The sequence below is a fragment of the Petromyzon marinus genome, chromosome 38 (genome assembly GCF_048934315.1).
Source record: "Petromyzon marinus isolate PM22_M1 ecotype Great Lakes invasive population chromosome 38, UKy_Petmar_22M1.pri1.0, whole genome shotgun sequence".
Lineage (NCBI taxonomy): Eukaryota > Metazoa > Chordata > Hyperoartia > Petromyzontiformes > Petromyzontidae > Petromyzon > Petromyzon marinus.
The window spans coordinates 6643175-6667671 of NC_133704.1; the positions used below are offsets into that span (position 1 = coordinate 6643175).

The window sequence follows — 24497 nt, forward strand, 5'->3', positions numbered from 1 at the left end:
AGATTGATGAATTCACTACGTATGAGGTCAACAGTGTGAAACGCAATCAAAGAAACTATGCTCTCGCAAATATGAACCATCTGTGTTTTGATTTTTTCCTTGTCCAGGCCAACCACCTTGACTACTACAAGAAGTTTGTGGACAACTACAAGACTGCGGTGGAGATGGCCGATAAGTGCAGCAGCGCGGACGCTCAGTTCGCCAAGATTTCAGAGGTTTGGCTGGAAGCTGCAATAGAGTGGCACATTTTTACGTTTTCCCACGACGCTTGGTGAAAGCATTAATGCCTCAGCTTGGCCCGTCCATCCATCCGTCCGTCTTGTCTGTAACACGGTAGCACGGTGGCTGTCGTAAAGATGGTTTAAGACGAGAACGACGCCCTATCGGAATGTTGCGTCGTTATCAGGAATTTACCCTGGAGGAAACGGTCGCAATTTATAGAAGTGGTTCCCAAAATGTGGGAGATGAAAACCAGTGCTGGGAGAAAAAAACAGAACAGCGACACGTGCCGTAATTTTGTTGTGCGTGTGGCATCATCTCGCTGTCGGTAATAGTCGGGATACCGTTCCAGGACAAACGCATGTTGGAAAGCGTTACACGATCAACGCATATGTATGCGTGATTTTTGGTCCTTTTGTTTAAAGTGACCTTGGAACACATCTGACTCGATTTTAATGAGGCTAGCACCAAACCTCTCTCTTAGAGCCCAAGTCTTAACCTTTAGCAGTCCTGGCACTTACCCTAATCCTAACATACATTGTTAATGTTAGCATTAAATAAAGGGATTGCCTTGTTAACGCTTAATCCAATTTCACAGGGCAAGCCTTATTAAAAGCTGCATTTGCATTTAGGACTATTTGCTCTTTGCATTACAGAGCTTGCGTTTTGTAGATTCCTGCAGTGTGAATGTGCTAAATGGCCTAATATGAGTGTGCAAATGGGATTAAACAGTGGGGAGTACAGCACAGCATTTGTATTTCGAGCAGCTTTCCTCCATTGCACCAGACGGAGACAAAAGATCACCCTCCGTATTCTTCACCAGCCTGTTGGGGCGAGTGCTGTTAGTGAGCATTCCGAAGGCCAACGCGGTGGTTTGGACAACACCGTTGCCGGTCGCCGATGATCACACGCTTGCGTTGTGGCTGAGTTGAGGTTGAGTTGAGAGGCCGAATTCTGGTTCAGATGTTCGTCGCTAAGTTTGGCCCTTGACGGTGATGAAACTCGGGTCACGGGATTCCGTGCCAACTACTGTGCCACAACCACTCCACCCCTTGTTATCCAAGACAAACAGAGGCAGAGGAGGTCATGGGTTTGAGCCCAACCCTGACGCCTGTTGTATATTTGGGGTTTACATGTTCTCCCCGTGGTAGTGTGGATTTTTCTTAGGGTCCTCCGGTTTTCCCCTCCACATTTAGAATCAACGTACTTTTTAGAGCATTTGGCTACTGTAAATTTCCACGTGATAAGCCACTTCGTTGAGCTATCATTTGTGGCCAGGTCACTTCTGAATAAGAGCTACATCGCTCAGTGGGTCTTATCTGGTAAAATAAAACAAATTGTAATCGTAGTTAAGGCCAGCACAATACATAAAAGGGGTGGGTGGCCAGCACCACATCCCAGCCACTTTTGTTTATCCAGTGATGATGCTTACACACCGCATCAGTCACTCATTGACGGCTGACTCGATCTAGGGGAGATCTAAGACCGGTTCGGATATTCGTCACCGATGTTGGCTTTGAGTGGGAATTGTCCTCGGGTTGCCGGGGTTTGTAGGGCGTAGCACACTAACCGCTGCGCCACCACTCCCCACCCTTGTACGTGTATACGCTGGCACGCATTCAACTCCATACGTCTCGTGTCTTGTCATTGTTTTTTTAATGCAGAGGTTGAAGGTGAAGAGCTCTTCTGGATCCAAAGAACAAGCAAGCGCATCGTCTCTGGAAGGTACCACAGCGAGGGACTAGGGAGGCAGTCTGTGCTTTAGGCTTTTATGTCCAGATGTGATTCTAGCCCCAAGCTGCAGACCCGCGTTCTGATCCGGCAGACTGGATAATCACGTGGGTGTGCACGAGCGGCCGAAGTGACGTGACGCCGTGCGGCCCGTACAGACGTCGTGACGCCGAATGCGTACCTCCAGGCCTCTCGCCTCTCTTTCTCTCTCGTCTCGCTTTTTCGTATCAATAAACCCCTTATCCCTCGTCCTACAGCTCTCTCGATCTCTCGTTTATCCCTCGCTTTCACCTCGCTAATCCGCCTCTATTTATGTACCTCGGCAAGGCGTATATCACAGTGAGCCATGTCTCTCGGCGGGCCACTCCACAAGCCCCGTCACGGGCGACGTGGCCAGCTGGCCCGCCAGTCGTGGAAGCCCTCTTTCAGACCACCGTGGTTCCCATCCCGTCGGTTACAAATGGTCGTTGTGGTGCGCGTGTTGCCCGGCAGCGCTCCTGTACAAGCCCGTGGACAAAGTAATGCGCAGCACGCTCGTCCTGCACGTGAGTAGAACTCGTGACGCAGACACCTTGCGGAGGGAACCGCGAGACACAGCGTTGGATTTGTTCATCGCGTAAAGGCGCGTGAATCTCACGGCCTCGCAACGCTGAGCTGACAACGGCGTAACGGTTCGTACACGGGCATTTGAAATCCAGAGGTTGCCGGATTTGTTCCGTCTCCTGAAGCAGACGGTGCAAGTTTTTCACCGACCCCGCTGCCTCTATCCACCCTGGTGTGCGAAAGAGGTTCAACATACATGCGTACACCCTGCAGGATAAATGGCTACACCAGAGTTAGTCAATCGGTAGGCCGTGTGCCGTTTGGGTGAAGTGTTGGGTACGCCTCGAGCTCTTCCAACGTGTTGGAAGATGGGACGAGAGTTTGTCCTGGCGGGGAAGGGGGGCGGGTGGCCCTTCCGCCAGCAGTGGCCTGAATAAGCAATTGCAGGGCACTGCACATTTACTTTTTTATCACTGGAAAGCCAGAGATTTAGTGATCAGAATGATCAGGATCAAAGTCTTAATTTTAGACTGGAGGAATCTGATGAGCTATGAAGCTCTTTATCACAGATGTCCAGTAAGTGATGCTACACGTCACCCTTTAGATATGGCAAAGAAAGGGGCGTGAAAATAAGAATTTTAATTGCGAATCTCTTGATTTGTTTACTTAAGGATATCTCGCTCATATGGGGTTTGCGATTCATTTTTTTTTATCAGATTAAGTACTGTTTATATGAATGGGAGTCTTTAAAAAAATCCATAGCGCTGATGAGAAGTGCAGGTCACTCGTGAAGAGGAAGAACAAATCACATCTCCTTTATATGTATTCTTATGACAGCCTATTTCACAGATTTACTCAATCTTCATTAAGAATGAGCTTCGTTATTATTTGCGACAGATTCCACCCAAGGTCCATTTTAAGCGGGGTGCTGCTGTAACATAAATGTGTAAATCGCAGCACACAGCACCAGGTTTTGCTGTTATCGTTATCACCACCACCACCATCATCATCATCAGTTAAGTGTAGCCGCTTCGTCTTCTGCCACCATGGTGAATCGTCGTGAGCAGGACCTGCTGAAGCACACGCCGCGGTCGCACGACGACTACCCGGCCCTGGAGGAGGCGCTGCGCATCTCCCAGAACTTCCTCTCCCACCTCAACGCCGAGGTGACGTCGCATCGAGCGAATCTGCGCAGGGGAGAGGTGAGTAGCCGCCCCCCACGCTACTGGTTACTCCCCACAGCGTCACTCCCTACTGGTTACTCCTCACAGCGTCACTCCCTACTGGTTACTCCTCACAGTGTCACTCCCTACTGGTTACTCCTCACAGCGTCACTCCCTACTGGTTACTCCTCACAGCGTCACTCCCTACTGGTTACTCCTCACAGTGTCACTCCCTACTGGTTACTCCCCACAGCGTCACTCCCTACTGGTTACTCCTCACAGTGTCACTCCCTACTGGTTACTCCTCACAGCGTCACTCCCTACTGGTTACTCCTCACAGCGTCGCTCCCTACTGGTTACTCCTCACAGTGTCACTCCCTACTGGTTACTCCCCACAGCGTCACTCCCTACTGGTTACTCCTCACAGCGTCACTCCCTACTGGTTACTCCTCACAGCGTCACTCCCTACTGGTTACTCCTCACAGCGTCACTCCCTACTGGTTACTCCTCACAGCGTCACTCCCTACTGGTTACTCCTCGCAGCGTCGCTCCCTACTGGTTACTCCTCGCAGCGTCACTCCCTACTGGTTACTCCTCGCAGCGTCACTCCCTACTGGTTACTCCTCGCAGCGTCGCTCCCTACTGGTTACTCCTCACAGTGTCGCTCGCTACTGGTTACTCCCCACAGTGTCACTCCCTACTGGTTACTCCTCACAGTGTCGCTCGCTACTGGTTACTCCTCGCAGTGTCACTCCCTACTGGTTACTCCTCGCAGCGTCGCTCCCTACTGGTTACTCCTCGCAGCGTCACTCCCTACTGGTTACTCCTCGCAGCGTCACTCCCTACTGGTTACTCCTCACAGCGTCACTCCCTACTGGTTACTCCTCACAGCGTCGCTCCCTACTGGTTACTCCTCACAGCGTCGCTCGCTACTGGTTATTCCCCACAGCGTCACTCCCTACTGGTTACTCCTCGCAGCGTCACTCCCTACTGGTTACTCCTCACAGTGTCGCTCGCTACTGGTTACTCCCCACAGTGTCACTCCCTACTGGTTACTCCTCACAGTGTCGCTCGCTACTGGTTACTCCTCACAGCGTCGCTCCCTACTGGTTACTCCCCACAGCGTCACTCCCTACTGGTTACTCCTCACAGTGTCGCTCCCTACTGGTTACTCCTCACAGCGTCGCTCGCTACTGGTTACTCCTCGCAGCGTCACTCCCTACTGGTTACTCCTCACAGTGTCGCTCCCTACTGGTTACTCCTCACAGCGTCGCTCCCTACTGGTTACTCCTCACAGCGTCACTCCCTACTGGTTACTCCTCACAGCGTCGCTCCCTACTGGTTACTCACAGTGTCGCTCCCTACTGGTTACTCCTCACAGCGTCGCTCCCTACTGGTTACTCCCCACAGTGTCACTCCCTACTGGTTACTCCTCGCAGTGTCACTCCCTACTGGTTACTCCTCGCAGTGTCACTCCCTACTGGTTACTCCTCGCAGTGTCACTCCCTACTGGTTACTCCTCACAGCGTCACTCCCTACTGGTTACTCCTCGCAGCGTCGCTCCCTACTGGTTACTCCTCACAGCGTCGCTCCCTACTGGTTACTCCTCACAGTGTCACTCCCTACTGGTTACTCCTCGCAGCGTCACTCCCTACTGGTTACTCCTCACAGCGTCGCTCCCTACTGGTTACTCACAGTGTCGCTCCCTACTGGTTACTCCTCACAGCGTCGCTCCCTACTGGTTACTCCCCACAGTGTCACTCCCTACTGGTTACTCCTCGCAGTGTCACTCCCTACTGGTTACTCCTCACAGTGTCACTCCCTACTGGTTACTCCTCGCAGCGTCACTCCCTACTGGTTACTCCTCACAGCGTCGCTCGCTACTGGTTACTCCTCACAGCGTCACTCCCTACTGGTTACTCCTCACAGCGTCGCTCCCTACTGGTTACTCCCCGCAGCGTCACTCCCTACTGGTTACTCCTCACAGCGTCGCTCCCTACTGGTTACTCCTCACAGCGTCGCTCCCTACTGGTTACTCCTCACAGTGTCACTCCCTACTGGTTACTCCTCACAGTGTCACTCCCTACTGGTTACTCCCCACAGCGTCACTCCCTACTGGTTACTCCTCACAGCGTCGCTCCCTACTGGTTACTCACCACAGCGTCACTCCCTACTGGTTACTCCTCACAGCGTCGCTCCCTACTGGTTACTCCTCACAGCGTCGCTCCCTACTGGTTACTCCTCACAGCGTCGCTCCCTACTGGTTACTCACCGCAGTGTCACTCCCTACTGGTTACTCCTCACAGCGTCGCTCCCTACTGGTTACTCCTCACAGTGTCACTCCCTACTGGTTACTCCTCACAGCGTCGCTCCCTACTGGTTACTCCTCACAGTGTCACTCCCTACTGGTTACTCCCCACAGCGTCGCTCCCTACTGGTTACTCCTCACAGTGTCACTCCCTACTGGTTACTCCTCACAGCGTCGCTCGCTACTGGTTACTCCTCGCAGCGTCGCTCCCTACTGGTTACTCCTCACAGCGTCGCTCCCTACTGGTTACTCCTCACAGCGTCGCTCCCTGCTGGTTACTCCTCACAGCGTCGCTCCCTACTGGTTACTCCTCACAGCGTCGCTCCCTACTGGTTACTCCTCACAGTGTCGCTCCCTACTGGTTACTCCTCACAGCGTCGCTCGCTACTGGTTACTCCTCACAGCGTCGCTCCCTACTGGTTACTCCTCACAGCGTCGCTCCCTACTGGTTACTCCTCACAGTGTCGCTCCCTACTGGTTACTCCCCACAGTGTCGCTCCCTACTGGTTACTCCTCACAGCGTCGCTCGCTACTGGTTACTCCTCACAGCGTCGCTCGCTAGTGGTTACTCCCCACAGTGTCGCTCCCTACTGGTTACTCCTCACAGTGTCACTCCCTACTGGTTACTCCCCACAGCGTCGCTCCCTACTGGTTACTCCCCACAGCGTCACTCCCTACTGGTTACTCCCCACAGCGTCACTCCCTAGTGGTTACTCCTCACAGCGTCGCTCGCTACTGGTTACTCCTCACAGTGTCGCTCTTTACTGGTTACTCCTCACAGCGTCACTCCCTACTGGTTACTCCTCACAGTGTCACTCCCTACTGGTTACTCCCCACAGCGTCACTCCCTACTGGTTACGCCTCACAGTGTCACTCCCTACTGGTTACTCCCCACAGCGTCACTCCCTACTGGTTACTCCTCACAGCGTCGCTCCCTACTGGTTACTCCCCACAGCGTCACTCCCTACTGGTTACTCCTCACAGCGTCGCTCCCTACTGGTTACTCCTCACAGCGTCGCTCCCTACTGGTTACTCACCGCAGTGTCACTCCCTACTGGTTACTCCTCACAGCGTCGCTCCCTACTGGTTACTCCTCACAGTGTCACTCCCTACTGGTTACTCCTCACAGCGTCGCTCCCTACTGGTTACTCCTCACAGTGTCACTCCCTACTGGTTACTCCTCACAGCGTCGCTCGCTACTGGTTACTCCTCACAGTGTCACTCCCTACTGGTTACTCCCCACAGCGTCGCTCCCTACTGGTTACTCCTCACAGTGTCACTCCCTACTGGTTACTCCTCACAGCGTCGCTCGCTACTGGTTACTCCTCGCAGCGTCGCTCCCTACTGGTTACTCCTCACAGCGTCGCTCCCTACTGGTTACTCCTCACAGTGTCACTCCCTACTGGTTACTCCCCACAGCGTCGCTCCCTACTGGTTACTCCTCACAGCGTCGCTCGCTACTGGTTACTCCTCACAGCGTCGCTCGCTACTGGTTACTCCTCACAGCGTCACTCCCTACTGGTTACTCCTCACAGCGTCGCTCCCTACTGGTTACTCCTCACAGTGTCGCTCCCTACTGGTTACTCCTCACAGCGTCGCTCGCTACTGGTTACTCCTCACAGCGTCGCTCCCTACTGGTTACTCCTCACAGCGTCGCTCCCTACTGGTTACTCCTCACAGCGTCACTCCCTACTGGTTACTCCTCACAGTGTCACTCCCTACTGGTTACTCCCCACAGTGTCACTCCCTACTGGTTACTCCTCACAGCGTCGCTCCCTACTGGTTACTCCCCACAGCGTCACTCCCTACTGGTTACTCCTCACAGCATCGCTCCCTACTGGTTACTCCTCACAGCGTCGCTCCCTACTGGTTACTCCTCACAGCGTCGCTCCCTACTGGTTACTCACCGCAGTGTCACTCCCTACTGGTTACTCCTCACAGCGTCGCTCCCTACTGGTTACTCCTCACAGTGTCACTCCCTACTGGTTACTCCTCACAGCGTCGCTCGCTACTGGTTACTCCTCACAGTGTCACTCCCTACTGGTTACTCCCCACAGCGTCGCTCCCTACTGGTTACTCCTCACAGTGTCACTCCCTACTGGTTACTCCTCACAGCGTCGCTCGCTACTGGTTACTCCTCGCAGCGTCGCTCCCTACTGGTTACTCCTCACAGCGTCGCTCCCTACTGGTTACTCCTCACAGCGTCGCTCCCTACTGGTTACTCCTCACAGCGTCGCTCCCTACTGGTTACTCCTCACAGCGTCGCTCCCTACTGGTTACTCCTCACAGCGTCGCTCGCTACTGGTTACTCCTCACAGCGTCGCTCCCTACTGGTTACTCCTCACAGCGTCGCTCCCTACTGGTTACTCCTCACAGTGTCGCTCCCTACTGGTTACTCCTCACAGCGTCGCTCGCTACTGGTTACTCCTCACAGCGTCGCTCCATACTGGTTACTCCTCACAGCGTCGCTCCCTACTGGTTACGCCTCACAGCGTCACTCCCTACTGGTTACTCCTCACAGTGTCACTCCCTACTGGTTACTCCCCACAGCGTCACTCCCTACTGGTTACTCCTCACAGCGTCGCTCCCTACTGGTTACTCCCCACAGCGTCACTCCCTACTGGTTACTCCTCACAGCGTCGCTCCCTACTGGTTACTCCTCACAGCGTCGCTCCCTACTGGTTACTCCTCACAACGTCGCTCCCTACTGGTTACTCACCGCAGTGTCACTCCCTACTGGTTACTCCCCACAGCGTCACTCCCTACTGGTTACTCCTCACAGCGTCGCTCCCTACTGGTTACTCCCCACAGCGTCACTCCCTACTGGTTACTCCTCACAGCGTCGCTCCCTCCTGGTTACTCCTCACAGCGTCGCTCCCTACTGGTTACTCCTCACAGCGTCGCTCCCTACTGGTTACTCACCGCAGTGTCACTCCCTACTGGTTACTCCTCACAGCGTCGCTCCCTACTGGTTACTCCTCACAGCGTCGCTCCCTACTGGTTACTCCTCACAGCGTCGCTCGCTACTGGTTACTCCTCACAGTGTCACTCCCTACTGGTTACTCCCCACAGCGTCGCTCCCTACTGGTTACTCCTCACAGTGTCACTCCCTACTGGTTACTCCTTACAGCGTCGCTCGCTACTGGTTACTCCTCGCAGCGTCGCTCCCTACTGGTTACTCCTCACAGCGTCACTCCCTACTGGTTACTCCTCACAGCGTCGCTCGCTACTGGTTACTCCTCACAGTGTCACTCCCTACTGGTTACTCCTCACAGCGTCGCTCCCTACTGGTTACTCCTCACAGCGTCGCTCCCTACTGGTTACTCCTCACAGCGTCGCTCCCTACTGGTTACTCCTCACAGCGTCGCTCCCTACTGGTTACTCCTCACAGCGTCGCTCGCTACTGGTTACTCCTCACAGCGTCGCTCCCTACTGGTTACTCCTCACAGCGTCGCTCCCTACTGGTTACTCCTCACAGTGTCGCTCCCTACTGGTTACTCCTCACAGCGTCGCTCGCTACTGGTTACTCCTCACAGCGTCGCTCCCTACTGGTTACTCCTCACAGCGTCGCTCCCTACTGGTTACTCCTCACAGCGTCACTCCCTACTGGTTACTCCTCACAGTGTCACTCCCTACTGGTTACTCCCCACAGCGTCACTCCCTACTGGTTACTCCTCACAGCGTCGCTCCCTACTGGTTACTCCCCACAGCGTCACTCCCTACTGGTTACTCCTCACAGCGTCGCTCCCTACTGGTTACTCCTCACAGCGTCGCTCCCTACTGGTTACTCCTCACAGCGTCGCTCCCTACTGGTTACTCACCGCAGTGTCACTCCCTACTGGTTACTCCTCACAGCGTCGCTCCCTACTGGTTACTCCTCACAGTGTCACTCCCTACTGGTTACTCCTCACAGCGTCGCTCGCTACTGGTTACTCCTCACAGTGTCACTCCCTACTGGTTACTCCCCACAGCGTCGCTCCCTACTGGTTACTCCTCACAGTGTCACTCCCTACTGGTTACTCCTCACAGTGTCACTCCCTACTGGTTACTCCTCACAGCGTCGCTCGCTACTGGTTACTCCTCGCAGCGTCGCTCCCTACTGGTTACTCCTCACAGCGTCGCTCCCTACTGGTTACTCCTCACAGCGTCGCTCCCTACTGGTTACTCCTCACAGCGTCGCTCCCTACTGGTTACTCCTCACAGTGTCGCTCCCTACTGGTTACTCCTCACAGCGTCGCTCGCTACTGGTTACTCCTCACAGCGTCGCTCCCTACTGGTTACTCCTCACAGCGTCGCTCCCTACTGGTTACTCCTCACAGCGTCGCTCCCTACTGGTTACTCCTCACAGTGTCGCTCCCTACTGGTTACTCCTCACAGCGTCACTCCCTACTGGTTACTCCTCACAGTGTCGCTCCCTACTGGTTACTCCTCACAGCGTCGCTCTCTACTGGTTACTCCTCGCAGTGTCACTCCCTACTGGTTACTCCTCACAGTGTCACTCCCTACTGGTGACTCACCGCAGTGTCACTCCCTACTGGTTACTCCTCACAGTGTCACTCCCTACTGGTTACTCCTCACAGTGTCACTCCCTACTGGTTACTCCTCACAGCGTCGCTCGCTACTGGTTACTCCTCACAGCGTCGCTCCCTACTGGTTACTCCTCACAGTGTCACTCCCTACTGGTTACTCCTCACAGTGTCACTCCCTACTGGTTACTCCTCACAGCGTCGCTCGCTACTGGTTACTCCTCACAGCGTCACTCCCTACTGGTTACTCCTCACAGTGTCACTCCCTACTGGTTACTCCTCACAGTGTCACTCCCTACTGGTTACTCCTCACAGCGTCGCTCGCTACTGGTTACTCCTCACAGCGTCACTCCCTACTGGTTACTCCTCACAGCGTCACTCCCTACTGGTTACTCCTCACAGTGTCACTCCCTACTGGTTACTCCTCACAGCGTCGCTCCCTACTGGTTACTCCTCACAGTGTCGCTCCCTACTGGTTACTCCTCACAGCGTCACTCCCTACTGGTTACTCCTCACAGTGTCGCTCCCTACTGGTTACTCCTCACAGCGTCGCTCTCTACTGGTTACTCCTCGCAGTGTCACTCCCTACTGGTTACTCCTCACAGTGTCACTCCCTACTGGTGACTCACCGCAGTGTCACTCCCTACTGGTTACTCCTCACAGTGTCACTCCCTACTGGTTACTCCTCACAGTGTCACTCCCTACTGGTTACTCCTCACAGTGTCACTCCCTACTGGTTACTCCTCACAGCGTCGCTCGCTACTGGTTACTCCTCACAGTGTCACTCCCTACTGGTTACTCCTCACAGTGTCGCTCCCTACTGGTTACTCCCCACAGTGTCACTCCCTACTGGTTACTCCTCGCAGCGTCGCTCCCTACTGGTTACTCCCCACAGCGTCGCTCCCTACTGGTTACTCCTCACAGCGTCGCTCCCTACTGGTTACTCCCCACAGTGTCACTCCCTACTGGTTACTCACCACAGCGTCACTCCCTACTGGTTACTCCCCGCAGCGTCACTCCCTACTGGTTACTCCCCACAGCGTCACTCCCTACTGGTTACTCCCCACAGCGTCACTCCCTACTGGTTACTCCCCACAGCGTCACTCCCTACTGGTTACTCCTCACAGTGTCGCTCCCTACTGGTTACTCCTCGCAGCGTCGCTCCCTACTGGTTACTCCCCACAGCGTCACTCCCTACTGGTTACTCCTCACAGCGTCACTCCCTACTGGTTACTCCCCACAGTGTCGCTCGCTACTGGTTACTCCTCACAGCGTCGCTCGCTACTGGTTACTCCCCACAGCGTCGCTCCCTACTGGTTACTCCTCACAGCGTCGCTCGCTACTGGTTACTCCCCACAGCGTCGCTCGCTACTGGTTACTCCTCGCAGCGTCGCTCCCTACTGGTTACTCCTCACAGCGTCGCTCGCTACTGGTTACTCCTCACAGCGTCGCTCCCTACTGGTTACTCCTCACAGCGTCGCTCCCTACTGGTTACTCCTCACAGTGTCACTCTCTACTGGTTACTCCCCACAGTGTCACTCCCTACTGGTTACTCCTCACAGTGTCGCTCCCTACTGGTTACTCCCCACAGTGTCACTTCCTACTGGTTACTCCTCACAGCGTCGCTCCCTACTGGTTACTCCTCACAGCGTCGCTCCCTACTGGTTACTCCCCACAGTGTCGCTCCCTACTGGTTACTCCTCACAGCGTCGCTCCCTACTGGTTACTCCTCACAGCGTCGCTCCCTACTGGTTACTCCTCACAGTGTCACTCCCTACTGGTTACTCCTCACAGTGTCACTCCCTACTGGTTACTCCTCACAGCGTCACTCCCTACTGGTTACTCCCCACAGTGTCACTCCCTACTGGTTACTCCTCACAGCGTCGCTCCCTACTGGTTACTCCTCACAGTGTCGCTCCCTACTGGTTACTCCTCACAGTGTCACTCCCTACTGGTTACTCCTCACAGTGTCACTCCCTACTGGTTACTCCCCACAGTGTCACTCCCTACTGGTTACTCCTCACAGTGTCGCTCCCTACTGGTTACTCCCCACAGTGTCACTTCCTACTGGTTACTCCTCACAGCGTCGCTCCCTACTGGTTACTCCTCACAGCGTCGCTCCCTACTGGTTACTCCCCACAGTGTCGCTCCCTACTGGTTACTCCTCACAGCGTCGCTCCCTACTGGTTACTCCTCACAGCGTCGCTCCCTACTGGTTACTCCTCACAGTGTCACTCCCTACTGGTTACTCCTCACAGTGTCACTCCCTACTGGTTACTCCTCACAGCGTCACTCCCTACTGGTTACTCCCCACAGTGTCACTCCCTACTGGTTACTCCTCACAGCGTCGCTCCCTACTGGTTACTCCTCACAGTGTCGCTCCCTACTGGTTACTCCTCACAGTGTCACTCCCTACTGGTTACTCCTCACAGTGTCGCTCCCTACTGGTTACTCCTCACAGCGTCACTCCCTACTGGTTACTCCCCACAGTGTCGCTCGCCACTGGTTACTCCTCACAGTGTCACTCCCTACTGGTTACTCCCCACAGTGTCACTCCCTACTGGTTACTCCTCACAGTGTCACTCCCTACTGGTTACTCCTCACAGTGTCGCTCCCTACTGGTTACTCCTCACAGCGTCACTCCCTACTGGTTACTCCCCACAGTGTCGCTCGCCACTGGTTACTCCTCACAGTGTCACTCCCTACTGGTTACTCCTCACAGTGTCACTCCCTACTGGTTACTCCCCACAGTGTCGCTCGCCACTGGTTACTCCTCACAGCGTCGCTCGCTAACTCTGCTCAGAGGGAGCCGCTCGCTCTGCTCTCTGGTCCCCACCCCTCCGATTCCCGCCCGCCCGCCCGCTTGAGGAGTAATTTTTTCACAGCCAAATTTTTATCACAGGAAATGTATTTTGTTTAATGTCCACTTTTGTTCGCGTCGTATTCTCAATTTCTCCTCCAACTCAGTTGGTTTTGCTCTGATTTCTGTTGGCATCATTGGTGTACCACAATTGCCTTTGCGGGTTTTGTTTGCCCTGGTTCACGCGTGCAATGAGACCATCCTGGTCTCTAGTTCTCACTTTAGTTAAACAAATAAACTTGAATCTGTCCTACCCCCTCCCCTTCTCTCCCCTTCCCCACCTCTCCTGTTTCCCCCGTGTCGTTATTCTAACGAGGCCGCGCCGCTGTCGTGCAGGGCTACTCCATGCTGCGCGACGGCTTCCTGGTGGAGCTTGTGGAGTGCTCCCGCAAGCTGCGTCACGTGTTCCTCTTCGACAAACTGCTCCTCTGCACCAAGCTGAAGAAGCAGATCTCGGGGTGAGAGCTCTTGGCGTGTGACGTTAGCCGCGGCCGCAGCAATCGAAACAACAACGCGGGTTTCTGCAAGCTTCACGTCGCAGTGTGCAAACCACCGCGTTGCCACCACCCCCCTCCCCCCCCATGCCCCTCACCCCACCCCTTATTGAAATGTCACTGATGGTCGGCAATAATGATTCCGTGGCACCGGGACAGTGGAAGAACGAAATCGGCTGGTTTACAGCCGTTCGGTGGATTATTACATCGCAGGACCGGGAAAGATGGTGACAGCTTGGGGAGACCTTCATCCAACAGTGGATTGATCATGGTTGCTGCTGCTGCTGCTGCATGATGATAATGATGATGATTTTCAGTTAAGTGCCGATTTAAATCACGTTAGTCGGAGCCAACCGATTAGCACGGTTAGGCTACGTACGTTTGCGAAAGAATTTCAACGTACGTACATACGCACATAGAAGCGTGATACGGCGCAAAACTCTGGCGCTACGCGCGGGAGCTTGCGGAGGAGCGTCGCTCCGGCTCACCACGCCACCACCGCCCTCCCCTCGTGCGCCCGCCAGGAAGCAGCAGAACTACGAGTGCAAGTGGTACCTGCCGCTGGTGGACCTGAGCTTCGTGCCGTTGGACGAGACGGAGGGCAGCCCCCCCATCCACGTGGCCACGGAGGAAGAGCTGGAGGCGATGAAGGGCAAGATCTCGCAGATCAAGAGCGAGATCACGCGAGAGAAGGTACGGGGAGCGCTCGCAGTCCCCCTCCGCTGGTTCGCGAGCCACGGGTGCCACGTGCCAGCGAGCCAGTGCACCAGACGACCGCACGTGACCTAGGATTGGGTCGAGCAAGCCCCGTCTCTGACCTGATAGCGACGGTGGCGAGATGTTAACTCCCTCGCCTGGTATGCAGGAGGTCGTGGGTTCGATGCCCGACCCTGGAGTTTGCGTGTCTCTCTCCGTGGCCAGGTCACCTCTGAAAAAGAGCGAAATAGCTCAGTGAGCCTTACCTGGTATAATTAAAATCTTTAGTTTCGTTTTAATGGATTGGTAGTTGCCGTCCCATTTCACTTTCTGTAGGGGGAGCAACGAGCAGGCGTGTTCGGATTTGGACAACTGCAGTAGAATTTGCTCCACTTGTCCATGAAAAACTGCTGACAAGATGAGTCGTTTATTTTCTCAGCAGTGCATGCCAGGAAACGGTGCTGGTGTAGACTCGCGGATAAAACTGCATATGTAGGTTACATTTTCAGCGTGACTCCACTCATGGGTGAAAAATGGGCAGATATTAGGAAGCTATTTCATACTGTGGGTTTTGAAAAAATGCTTGTAATCTCGCAATAATATAAATAAAGGGGGCATGGATAACAGGGGTTTGCATGGACCCTACAGCTGCCACGGATAATAGGGGTCATGGGTAATGGGGCTGCGAGTAAGAGGATTTTTGTACAATTATTTTAATAAAAAACATCCTCTGATGAATGCCAGATGCCTTTGGCTTCATACATCATGGATCTTAGTGTGTCTCTGACCTTGTAGATCAAATCCTTCCAGTCTCTCCTCGCCCGGTGGCCAGGGCTGTTAACCGACCGCCTAAAAGCCATACCTGCCACGTTTTGATTTCACCGAGTTTCACCGTAAAAGTCAAAACTAGTCCACGGTTTTGCTTCATTAACCTTTTAAGAAAACTCATGTGGGGAAAGCATCGTTCTTGGATGGCCTGTCGGTGGGAAGGTTAACCGGGCACTTTATTTCCTTTATGGAGATTAAACAAATCTGTCTCAGCTCGTCAATTGCCGTTCCTTTAATCGCACACGGATTCTGTTGCTCATTATTTCCCCCGGTACAGCGAAGGTAGCTATTATTACGACACGCACACCATAACAAACTCGTCGCTGCCGTTTACGTAATGACTTAATTAAAGTGCGGCGGAAATGTACAATTAGTGTAATTTTTTCTCTTTATTAAAACGTAGTCGCTGCTGCTGAAAGCCTGTTTTCGCCCAGGTTTGGATGTAATTACCACCGTCTTTAATGCACCTCTGCGTCGGTGTTGTACTCGGCTTGTAATCATCGTCAGGGACGCGTAGATGATGAGGGCTCGTGGCGCCAACCAGAGTGTCCACCGCGTTCCACCGCGTTGCAGATGGAGGCCTCCGTAGGGGTAGCAGGCCAGCGTCACGACAGATGTACGTATGTACGTTCAACTTCCTTTCGAACCCTACGTAGCCAACCGTGCTACGTAGGGGGAAGGACATCGAACTAAACACAAAAAAGCAGTTCTAACGAAATTAGTTTTCAATCTAGATGATTTAAAAGTGCGCAGCTCCAGCGGCTTCCTAATATCGGAAGGAAGAGCTTTCCAGACGGCCGAAGAGGTGCACCTGAAAGCGCGCGATACAGCGACCGTCCTTGTTCGATGGCGGGCCAAAAGACGAACCCACGAGTCTCTGGGACGGCCAATCGGATGTTGCCGTGATGGAGAGGCGTTCCAGATCCCACACTCCACGTGATCGTGCAAACGTAGGGCACGGCGTACGTGAGAGCCGCCCTCCGTCACGGCAACTGCGAGCGTCACGGTCGGTGTTTGGAGAGGAGAGTGAGGCATTTGTCCACGGCATCCATCGCACTAATTGTCTGGCCAGCCGTGAGCCCATCCGTTACCGTGTACCGAGGGTACATCGGTGGCATTGGCGAGGAGGAGGAGGGTCACGTACCGGTAGGGGGCACCCGGGGTCTAACAGAAGACTTTGAAATCGCTCGCCGTTGTTTTTACGTCGGAAAGACTCGCCGAGCGCCGGGAACCTTTTGCAGGAGGGTTCCTGGGAGGTTTTTCGCATTTGGGAGCGACGCTGCTGTGCCTAATTCACCGGTGGAGTTATTTGCTTCAATAAATAAAGAGTGGCTTGAAGGAACGGAAGGTGAGAATGCTTAGATGGATGTTGCGAACACCTCCGATTAGCACAGTTGCTGCAAGAGCGCAGAAGCGTGGTCACCACATCTACGCCTCTATACAAGGAACTAAACAGGTGGACTTCTCCACAATTCTGGCTGTCGCCTGATGAAGCTGGTTGTAATTACTGGCGAAACGTCGTACTCAGTTTGTAAATATTGTGGCTTGGCTCTCCAACACACACCGGTGTGCTGTACTCGTGACGAATTGGCCACGTTCTGTTTACGTGACAACCCTTACTAGTTGGCTGTGTTGGGAGGTGGCGTGTTTAAACGACACATTTGTATATTTACGCGATCTAGCCAAAAAAAAACTATTATGGCAGATAAAGAACTTGTTTGTGTGTAGTTGGTCGTTTTTTTTTATCTCATTCCAAAAACGTTTTGGCTTCTCACACGAGGTGCGGGCTGGAGCGCATTACCTCTGATGGCCCTTGGCCAGTGATGCGAATTTCACATTCCTAGGGTGGCAGGCACAGCCAAAAAGTAGAACAACTTACTGATGGCTTTGCTATATAAGTGTTTGGTGAGCAGTTTCTTGCTCATGCCAATGCTGGCGGAAGAGTCTCCGCTAAGTCGACCCCTCGGCCTGGATTCGAACCTACAACTTTACAAATGCTTTCCAATTTAGATTTCTTTTGTTCACGTTAGATTATGCAGTGTATAACGTACGTCGTTAACCATCACCTTTTCGCCACCCGGCAGAGCGCATGGAATGAAGTTGTCATATCATGGGTGAATGCTGAGCTTTGTTAACACCAGATAGTGCTGGTTGTAAACCTCCGGAAGGTTGTGGGCTCGATCCCGACCCTGACGCCTGCTGCTGTATATTTGGAGTTTGCGTGTCTCTCTCTCATCATCATAACGGTGGCTAGGAGATGTTAACTACCTCGCCTGATATATAGGAGGTGCGTGGGTTCGATCCCGACCCTGACGCCTGCTGCTGCTGCTGCTGTAGATTTGGAGTTTGCGTGTCTCTCTCCCTCATCATCATCACGGTGGCTAGGAGATATTAACTACCTCGCCTGGTATACAGGAGGTCGTGGGTTCGATCCCGACCCTGATGCCTGCTGCTGTATATTTGGAGTTTGCGTGTCTCTCTCTCTCATCATCATCATCATCACGATGGCTAGGAGATGTTGATTACCTCGCCTGGTATGCAGGAGGTCGTGGGTTCGATCCCGACCCTAACGCCTGCTGCTGCTGTATATTTGGAGTTTGCGTGTCTCTGTCATCATCACAGTGGCTAGGAGATGTTAACTACCTCGCCTGGCGTACAGGAGGTGCGTGGGTACGATCCCGACCCTGACGCCTGCTGCTGCTGCTGTATATTTGGAGTTTGCGTCTCTCTCCCCGTGGTCGCGTGGATATTTTTCTCCGAGTCCTCCGGCTTTTTTCCCTCCACGTTTGTGAACTTGCGTTAAGACAATTTAGATAATTTTGCTGCTATAAATGTCCAAATGATGAGCCGCTTTGTTGAGCTATCATTTGTGGCCAGGTCGCTATTGAAAAATAAATGAATACCTCAGTGGGCTTTGCCTGGTAGGATGGGGATGGCTTAGTGTTGTATTTGCACGTGTTTGGGCGATTTGTTTACCTTTCTTACACTTTCCACTCCCATCGTGGTTTTGTATTGTGTTTGTTGCTGTAACGTTCTTACCCGCCCCGACTGAACGTCTGTGAAAAAGAGCTTCATAGCTCATCGGATTTCTCCAGTATACATAAATATTCTGATTCTGATCCGGTTTTAGTGAAAAGCCACATCAATCGGCATGTTTGCCCCATGACGTGACGACTTGATATTGGTTGGCTCCGTCGGGTGGCTGGAGGGTTATCGTACAAAAAAATTCACAGAACACCTTCGCGATCTAACCCAGGAAGAAACCCATTACGAAACGTCATAATGTCGGTCGTGAAAGCCTCTGGGTACAATTAACCGTCCCACTGTAAGAGCTGCCCGGGTCATTACGCCGCAGCCACAGAGCTGTTTACAACTCCAAAGGGAATAAAAAAATCGCTAATTTGAGCAAGCCGTATCAAAGCGGAAAACCACGCACGGAGGAATATATATAGGAATATATATTGTAGGAATATTATATATTCCTACGCGTGTGCTTTTCCGCTTTGATAAAGCTTATTCTTAAGAATGCTAAGAAACCCATTAGCAACATCAGCAAAAATGAACGCTCTGAACTCGCGAATTAAAAAAAACAGAAGTGATATAATCATCCTCTCAGCCGACAATGGCAACGCTACTGTAATTATGGATAAAGATTCGTACAACAACAAAATGCAGAACCTACTCAACGATGGAAGTTACTCAAAAATTAAAAATGACCCAACTAATAGCCTAACTATAAAAAACAACAAGATCATCACAAGTTCGACCTCCCTAATGGAACCAACTAAACATCCCTCCCTAAAACCTTCTACTGCAAGACCCCCTAGATTCTATGGTCTCCCCAAAATTCATAAAGAAGGCACTCCACTACGACCCATCGTATCCACGATCAACTCCCCTACCTATAGACTAGCCCGTTTTCTGTCAGATACCTTGCTACCTTTCACTGGCAAGACCTCCTCAGCAGTACTTAACTCAGCCCAATTGGTCTCTATGGTCAAAGACGTTGTACTGTCCCCTGACGATATCCTTGTCAGCTTCGATGTGGTCTCCCTGTTCACCAAGGTCCAGGTACCTGATACCATTGAAATAATTGAAAATTTGGTACAACATGGACTAGACCCCGATACACCTGCGCTGGTTAGACACTGCCTCACCAATACATACTTTACTTGGAATGGCACCTTCTACAAACAAAATGAGGGTACCCCCATGGGTTCTCCCTTATCACCAGTGATAGCCAATGTTTTCATGGAGAAATTTGAATCAGACGCCATCCAGACTTTCACCCTCAGACCTTCCCTGTTGAAGAGATATGTGGATGACATTTTCGTCATTTGGCCACATGGCCTCCCAGCTTTGAACCTTTTCCTACACCACATCAATTCCAGACATCCCACCATCAAATTCACCATGGAAGTGGAGAAAGATGGTAAGCTACCATTCTTGGATGTTCTGTTTGAGAGGAGACCTGATGGCTCATTGGGGCATTCTGTCTACAGGAAACCCACCCACACAGATTCCTACTTGAAACCTGATTCCCACAACCACCCAGCTCAAAATAATTTTCCATCAAAACGTTATACCACAGGGCTCATTGCATTTCGGACCAACACCACCTGACCAGTGAATTAAAACATGTACACCTGGCCCTCAAGAGAAACGGATACTCTGACCGTACCATCCGCCAAGCTGTTTCTCCCTCCATACAGAAACAACCACTTGATACTCCGGTCAAGACCATCACACTACCATATATAGCAGGCGCTACTAAGAAGATCTCCAAAATTATAAACAAACACAATATCCTGGTCCGGTTCAATACAGTACACAAAATCTGTGACCTGATCCCATCCGTGAAGGATGTTATTCCTGACTTACAGTACCCCGGGGTTTACAAATTGAGCTGCACTTGTGGTGATTGCTCTATCGGAGAGACGAAGCGACATGTCTCTGACCGAATTCGCGAGCACAAATCAGATTTGAAACACGGCAGAACGAATTATTTTGCCGTGGCTGACCACTGTTACAACGCTGTGGGTGATCACGATATAGTGTTCTCCGATACCCAGGTCCTTTGCAAACCCACAGGTTATCATCAGAGATTTGTACACGAGGCAATTCAGATTTACAAACACAGACACAATTTCAACCGAGAAGATGGTTTCAAATTAAGCAGTCATTGGAAAGATGTTCTAAATCATACCAAACAGTAAACTAATTTCAATGGTACAGTATATTTATCCAAGTAGTGATATACCAAACTTTCACAGCAGCTTATTTCCCTTCAAGACAACGTTTGCATTGTCAAATTCCCCTCCCCCCCCCCCCCCATGTTAAGTGTTCTATCAGCACTTTAAGTGTTCTATCAGCACTTTATGCTAATTCCTTTGTCAAAGCGTTTGGTTTCCTCCCACACAGCTTAAAGGACGCGACCTGGCTTGACTTTCTTTACTCCAACGCTGTCTTCGTGACAGCACGGTCCCTTCACCCGATGAAGGCCACTTGTGCTGTGGCCGAAACGTCGTGATTTTTGTTGTTTTATTTTTTTACCTACGTGACTTTACCGAATAGAGCCAAAGAGTACCGATGAAGCTCGCTCAAATTAGCGATAGATAATGTTTTCATCTTTGCATCTTCCGCGGCATTTGCTGTGTGCCCTAAAAGATGGATGGCTCATCATTTACACATGAAAGGGGCACAATCACAGGGCGGGTTCCCCGGGGGCCTTCCTCCTCCTCCTCCTCACGGCCCCAATGCATTTTACATAAACCTGTCCTCATGCGCAGGTCGTGCGAGCACGACGTGACGCGCGTGTTGTTATTTGCGTGCCTGGTGAAAGTGTTCAGAGGTTTTCCTCTCCCCCATGTCATAGTCCTTGCGTAGGTTGTTGTCGTCGATGGTGCCTGAAGGATAATGGCACTCGGGGGGCGAGCGGCGACGTGACGGTTAACAGAGTCGTATAGAATAATTACTTGTGCCGGAGGAATCCGATGAGATTATGAAGCTCTTTTTTCACAGATGTCCAGCAGGGGCGGGTCAGAAAGTTACTTAACGCACGGCGGAAATCTTGAGTTCTGTGAACCCGACGAGTTTGATTCTCGGGCTAACATCTGCAGTGAATAGTGCAATCAGAACCGCCCCCTGCCTACTCTCCTCACCCTCTACCTAACCTATCCTCCCCACCCTCTGTCACCCTGACCCTGCCTACCCTTCCCCACCCTCTGTCACCCTGACCCTGCGTCTACCCTCCCCCCACCCTCTGTCACCCTGACCTTGCCTACCCTCCCCCACCCTCTGTCACCCTGACCCTGCGTCTACCCTCCCCCCACCCTCTGTCACCCTGACCCTGCGTCTACCCTCCCCCCACCCTCTGTCACCCTGACCCTGCCTACCCTCCCCCACCCTCTGTCACCCTGACCCTGCGTCTACCCTCCCCTGCCCTCGGCTGACAGAAAGCGAACAAGAACAGCCGCTCGTTGGAGCGGTTGAAGAAGAAGTTGTCGGAGCAGGAGTCGCTGCTGCTGCTGACGTCACCCAGCATGCCGCTGAGGCTCCACACGAAGCACGGCAAGGTACGCCGGCCCACGTGCCGGTCACAGGAACACGCATTGAGATTTCATTTTTGTTTTAGATTCTTTCGCCGCTATACAGGGTGTCGCATAAGTCTGGAATCATTGGAGAAATAATACAAAAAAAGCCAATCATAACGCTTTTAGTCGCAGACTTTTATTCACAGACTTTTTGGGACTTGTGCTAAAATGAGCGAGGAATTTGCAGTGGGTGTGTCATCATGGGGGGATCTCCTCGAAGGTCCACCGCATGTTTTTTCTTGAATGGATCCCGTTTCCCTAAACTTTGCAACGCGTTTGCTAACACAGCTCTGTGTTATTGGCCCGCGGTCTGGATCAGTCTGTTAGATTCAACGGCTACCTCCCTCTGACTCCGATATCCTACGAGCAGAAATATCCGGACTCGTTCTTCCTTTCTCAGAGACGTGTTGGGCCTGCAGAAACAAACAAAAAATATGATTGCGTTATTCTTCCTTATGATTCCAGACTTATGGCCACCCGGTAGATGTCCACGTGATGGGCCGCTTTTGTTGGGCTGCCATTCGTGGCCCAGGTCGCTTCTGTGAAAGAAGTTGATACCTCGGTGGGGTTTTGCCAGTTAGGATGGGAATGGTTTAGGTCTATTTGTATGTGTTTGTGCGACTTTGTTTGCCTTTCTCATGCTTTGCACCTGCGTCGTGTGGTTGTATTGTATGTCGTTGTAACGTTTTTACCCGCCCCTATTGGACATCTGTGGAAAAGAGCTTTATAGCTCATCGGATTCCTCCAGTGGAAAGCGCACTTGGGGTACGGCTCTTCTGTTCTCTAAACAAGGAGGGCTTTGGCAGCAGGGGAACGTCCGTGTGCTCTGGGTCTACTAATGAGCCAACAGTGTAAACAGCTTTGACAAACAATAACAATAAAAGGCTTTCCTTTCAAAAAATCGTTCTCGCCGCTTCGTGGCACGGCGTGCATCGGTGTGTTTCTGCTCATTTTCAACGCAGCTGAGATCTCCGCTTAAAACCCGTTTACCTTTTGTTACGACGGAATTGTCTGACCAGACAGGCTCGCTTCTTGCTTTTGTTGTAGTTTTATACATGAATCAGAATATTTATTTATACTGGAGGAATCCGATGTGCTATAAATCTCTTTTTCACAGATGTCCAGTAGTTCACACATGTCCAGTAGTTCACATGTGAGGTGTGATGTCAGCGGTGTAGCTTTCGAGCGTGCAGGCGGTGCAACTGCCCCAGGGCCCATGAGCTAGAGGAGCCCATAGAATGGGGTGGCAGGGGGGGGGAGTGAACAGTTGGGCTACCAGGGTGTGCAACAGTGGCGAGATGTTAACTACCTCACCTGGTATACAGGAGGTCGTGGGTTCGATCCCGACCCTAACGCCCAATGTATATTTGGAGTTTGCATTTTCTCCCTGTCGTCGCAGTGGATTTTTCTCCGAATCCTCCGGTTTCTCCCTTCACATTCAGAAACATGCCTTTAGAGTATTTGGTTGCTATACATTTGCATGTGATAAGCCACTTAGTTAAGCTATCATTTGTGGCCAGGTCGCTTCTGAAAAAGAGCTATCAAGCTCAGTGGGCCTTACGTGGTAAAATAAAAAGTAGTTCAGTTTTTTTTGTTTTATTCCCTGCACCAGCGCCCATGCCAACCACACTTACGCCACTATGCGATGACACATTCTAAAGACCCTAAGATTTTATTGCTCCGTAATTGTGAAGTTAATTGACTACATCGAGGCATGGTGAACAATTAAAAGTCGATCTCCGATGCGGTTTTACCGCATGCGGTTCGGCGTGGTGTCCGACGGTCCGCTACAATAAAAAAAATATTTATATTTTACCAGGTCAGGCCCACTGAGCGATACAGCTCTTTTTCAGAAGCAACCCGGCCACAAATGATAGCTCAACTGCAAATTTATATCAGCCAAATACTCTAAACGCATGTTTATAAATGTGGAGGGAAAAGCCAGAGGGCTCGGAGAAAAGTCCACACGACCACGTGGAGAGAGACGCAAACTCCAAACATGCCACAGGCGTCGGGGTCGGGATTGAACCCACGACCTCCTGTATACCAGGCGAGGCAACTAACTTTCTGGATGCTCATTCAGAAATTAAAATTCCGTTTCGCTCCAAATGCTTTGAACGTCTTCGGGGACCGAAACTCCTGAGCGCATGGAGCGAAACGTCGGACGTCATTCCAGCGCATGGAGCGAAACGTTGGACTTCATTTCCGAACAGATCGCGGTTCAAGCCGACAACACATCGGAGGGGATATCCAGCACAACTGAAAACCTGCACAAAATAACCATTGGCATTGTTGTGAAGACTCTTGAGTTACAAAATATATGAGCAGACAATACACCTCCTTCATATATCATGGACCCCGATGCAGTTGCACCGCCTACACACTCGAACGCTGTGTCACTGGTTGTGTGTAAATTTTTTATATATATATATTTTTTCTATGTGCTTATCTATGATGCAAAATTACGCATCAGCATTGAAAAGTCTGATGCACTTCTGTGGCTCTGACTCTCCCCCCCCCCCCTCTATCCCCCCGC

The 24497-nt window shown here is 52.1% G+C and overlaps 1 protein-coding gene across 3 annotated transcripts in view; it reads left to right on the top strand.

The window, feature by feature from the left end:
- Positions 1-24497, top strand: part of LOC116950195 (breakpoint cluster region protein) — a 131625-nt gene that overhangs the window by 55338 nt on the left and 51790 nt on the right. For all 3 annotated transcript variants that reach the window (XM_032967788.2, XM_032967790.2, XM_032967791.2), the window contains 7 exons: positions 108-215; positions 1884-1944; positions 2443-2495; positions 3561-3695; positions 13687-13808; positions 14369-14537; positions 21824-21943. In XM_032967788.2, coding sequence (XP_032823679.2) covers positions 108-215; positions 1884-1944; positions 2443-2495; positions 3561-3695; positions 13687-13808; positions 14369-14537; positions 21824-21943 — 768 coding nt within the window. The remainder of the gene's footprint in view (positions 1-107; positions 216-1883; positions 1945-2442; positions 2496-3560; positions 3696-13686; positions 13809-14368; positions 14538-21823; positions 21944-24497) is intronic.